The 3092-nt window shown below is 36.4% G+C and overlaps 1 protein-coding gene across 1 annotated transcript; it reads right to left on the bottom strand.

Moving 5' to 3' along the window:
* Positions 1-325: 325 nt before the first annotated feature.
* LOC113356884 (probable LRR receptor-like serine/threonine-protein kinase At4g36180) lies at positions 326-1768 on the bottom strand. The gene has a single exon (XM_026600118.1). It carries the CDS (start codon positions 1618-1620, stop codon positions 466-468), a length of 1155 nt encoding a protein of 384 aa, XP_026455903.1. The 5' UTR covers positions 1621-1768; the 3' UTR covers positions 326-465.
* Between the last annotated feature and the right edge of the window lie 1324 nt (positions 1769-3092).

Below are 3092 nucleotides of genomic sequence, written 5' to 3' on the forward strand. Positions count from 1 at the left end.
GGAGTCTAAAACTTGGATATCACCCCGCGTTCATTGTCTCTAGCCTCTAGGACAACTAATCTCGTTAGACTTATAATTAAATCAAATTATTAGCATCTAGCAATGACCAGATTCAGACGAGTTAGCGCCAAACCATTCCTACCTACCTTTAGTCCTTGTAAAGAGAAGAAGCTCTAGTTCTAAAGCTAATGGTAGGGCCAATGCACATGGATTTGTCAAAATGTATCCCTTCATGACATTTAATCGTTTTTAGGAACAAATTCCACCTACGACATAGAAAAGATACTCCATTTTACAACCGACAATTCACAGAATAAAAACAGAGTAAAAGAAAAACAGAATCTAAGCATAACTTTTATTTCCATTACACCTGTTAAACCCTCTTCTCTTTACAAACTCACATGTTAACCAATTATTTTGTATCTTATTATCTTGATAATTAATCGTAAACCCTAATTAACAAAACTAAAACCTTGGTTTTTTACTCCCATATGCTTGCTTACAAACAGAAGTAGATTTCTGTGAAGGCAAACAGAGTTCCGAAGAAACCGGGCAACTCTCTAGACAATTGTCTCCAAACCTGCCGGAAATAGGTGAAGAAGACGAACCGTTGGAGAAAAACCGGTTTGGAACTTTCCCATTTAAGAAATTACCATCAAGGAATAATCTTCTCAGTGATAACGTATTCCCGTATGGAATGGGACCTCGGAATTTATTGTACCGAAGAGATAATGAAGATAGATATGGAAAAGTCTGAAAATTTACAGGTAAATAACCTTCGATTTTGTTAAACCCTATATCAATAGCTATCAAATTACTTGTAGATTTTGATATCTCAATGCCCGTGAAGCTGTTGTTTGACAGATTGATCTGCTGAAGAGATGGAAGTAGAAAGAACCAATTTTTAAGAGTTCCAGTGAAACCATTAGCACTTAATTCCACAACTTCTAGTTGATTTAAACCTTGGAATGAAGATTGTGTGAGAAACCCAGATAGAGAATTTGCTTTAATAGCAAGTGTAGCCAGATTTGGTGGTAATTTGGGTAAAGCCCCTGTAAATTTGTTGAAGCTTAGATCCATTGATCTTAAGTTCTGGAGAGAATTGAAGGAATTTGGGAGATTCCCAGTAAAGGTGTTGTAAGAAATGTCTATAGCTTTGAGTGATTTGAGAGAATTCAATGGAGGAAGATTACCAGAGAATGAATTGTGTGTAAGAACTAGCGTTTCAAGATTAACGAGAGAAGAAATGGAAGAAGGAATTGAACCATAAAATGAATTTTCACCAAGATGAATGTGTTGTAGCTGAGTAAGTGATGAAATGAGAGGAGAAAGAGTTCCTGAATAACCAACAGGGTCAAGAACGATTGAAGTGATACGAGTTAAATCAGAGTTACAAGTGATTCCACAAATGAAATGTGTTCGATGAGGAAGTGAACATGGATCAAATGTGAAGTTCCATGAACCTAAACATGACCATTGAGGTATTGTTTTTGGTTTAATTGAAGCTTTAATAGCCTTGAGTGCTGTAACATCTGAAGGAAGTGTTAAACCATGATTAGGATTTATGAAGAAAGACAAAGTAGTAGCAATAATAGCAAGTAGAGTGAAGAAGCTAGACATAATGAGAATTTTGTTTCTTGCTCTGTTTCTCTCTATAATTCCTCTGTTTTTGTAGAGGAAGAAACAAGTTTTAGTTTAGGTCAGGAGTCCTGAGACTTTAAGACATACAAGGACAAAGTGAAAGTGGGGTTTTGATGAATGAGCTGTATTGGATTCTCATGTTTGTTTCCATTTGGCCTTTGATATTTAGTTACTGTTTATTTCTCTAGAGAGTAGAGACTGTGACTGTAGTGAGAACAGGCGTTAGATTTTGACTCTTGCGTGTCACTTTCTTCGAGTATTATTCCATGCCCGCTAATTCGAAAGTTTGTCAGTCTTGTCATATGGCAAGCAAAAGCGTTACAGTTTTGTTTCATTTCCCACTGCATCGGTTGAAATCACAGGCACAGCCAACTTTTCTTTCGAAAAAGGATGCTCACCGCCCAAATATTCTACTTCTTGCAACGGACGATTCACCTGGATTATTTTAGATTTTTACCCATACGTACATTATTGTACCAATGTTGATGGTAGTGGTGAAGCTAACACTTGATTGAATGAACGTTGCTTATGTGATTGGGCGGGCCTACTTCATCACCTTCTATTGTCTATGATATGTGCCCTTTTGTCGGTCGAGGGATTAAAAAGGAGTCTTTTTTTAAGTTTGTTTTTAGATGCTTGATCTACTTCTTGAAATGCAATTAGGCAACAAGGAAATATCAATTGTGGAGACGGTAAAGGGAGCCTGACTGTGCAGAAAGAGATGATGTGAAGTGTGTGTGACCAAGGATACCCATTGACTGAATTCCTACAAGAAAGATACTTTTTGTTTTGTTTTTCTAACGATAACGTACGGGTAATTGGTAATTAAACTTAGTCGACGTAATCGTATACATAAGCAAGGCATTGTGATGTGGTACATTTCCTGTTCCTCGGCCCTAAAATACTCTCGATACTACTACTATTTTAGTAGACTCTGCAGCAGAGGAATTCGGGGGACAAATGGTCTCGGTGGTCCTCGTTCTGCGCATTACGTGCCTGATTTTAGTGTCGTCCATTACATCAGTAATGTACTACATGACCAGCCGAAAAGGAGTCAGAGCAAAGGAAGAGAAAGCTCATTCGTTACATTACATCGGTACAAGAGCATGACTAGGCATATTTCCTCCGTCCGATATTAGATGACCTAATTGTACGTTGCACAATCCTTTAAGGCAAGAAGGAGAGAAGAGATTTTTTTTAGTATTTTTTAAAGATATCAGTGTGACTGACCAGACTGTACTCTTATAAATTTTACTAGTAAAATTTAGAAATGATTTATCTCTCAAAATATACAATGAAAATTCGTAAACTTTATACCATCGAAAAACATTTTAAAACACCTACACAACGAGTATAAATATGACTATCAAATTATACATATCTCTTATACCAATAATAATCAATTCAAAGGGTAATTTTAGAAATATCCCATTGTTTGATGATATAGGTCA

Source organism: Papaver somniferum, chromosome 3, assembly GCF_003573695.1.
Source record: "Papaver somniferum cultivar HN1 chromosome 3, ASM357369v1, whole genome shotgun sequence".
Lineage (NCBI taxonomy): Eukaryota > Viridiplantae > Streptophyta > Magnoliopsida > Ranunculales > Papaveraceae > Papaver > Papaver somniferum.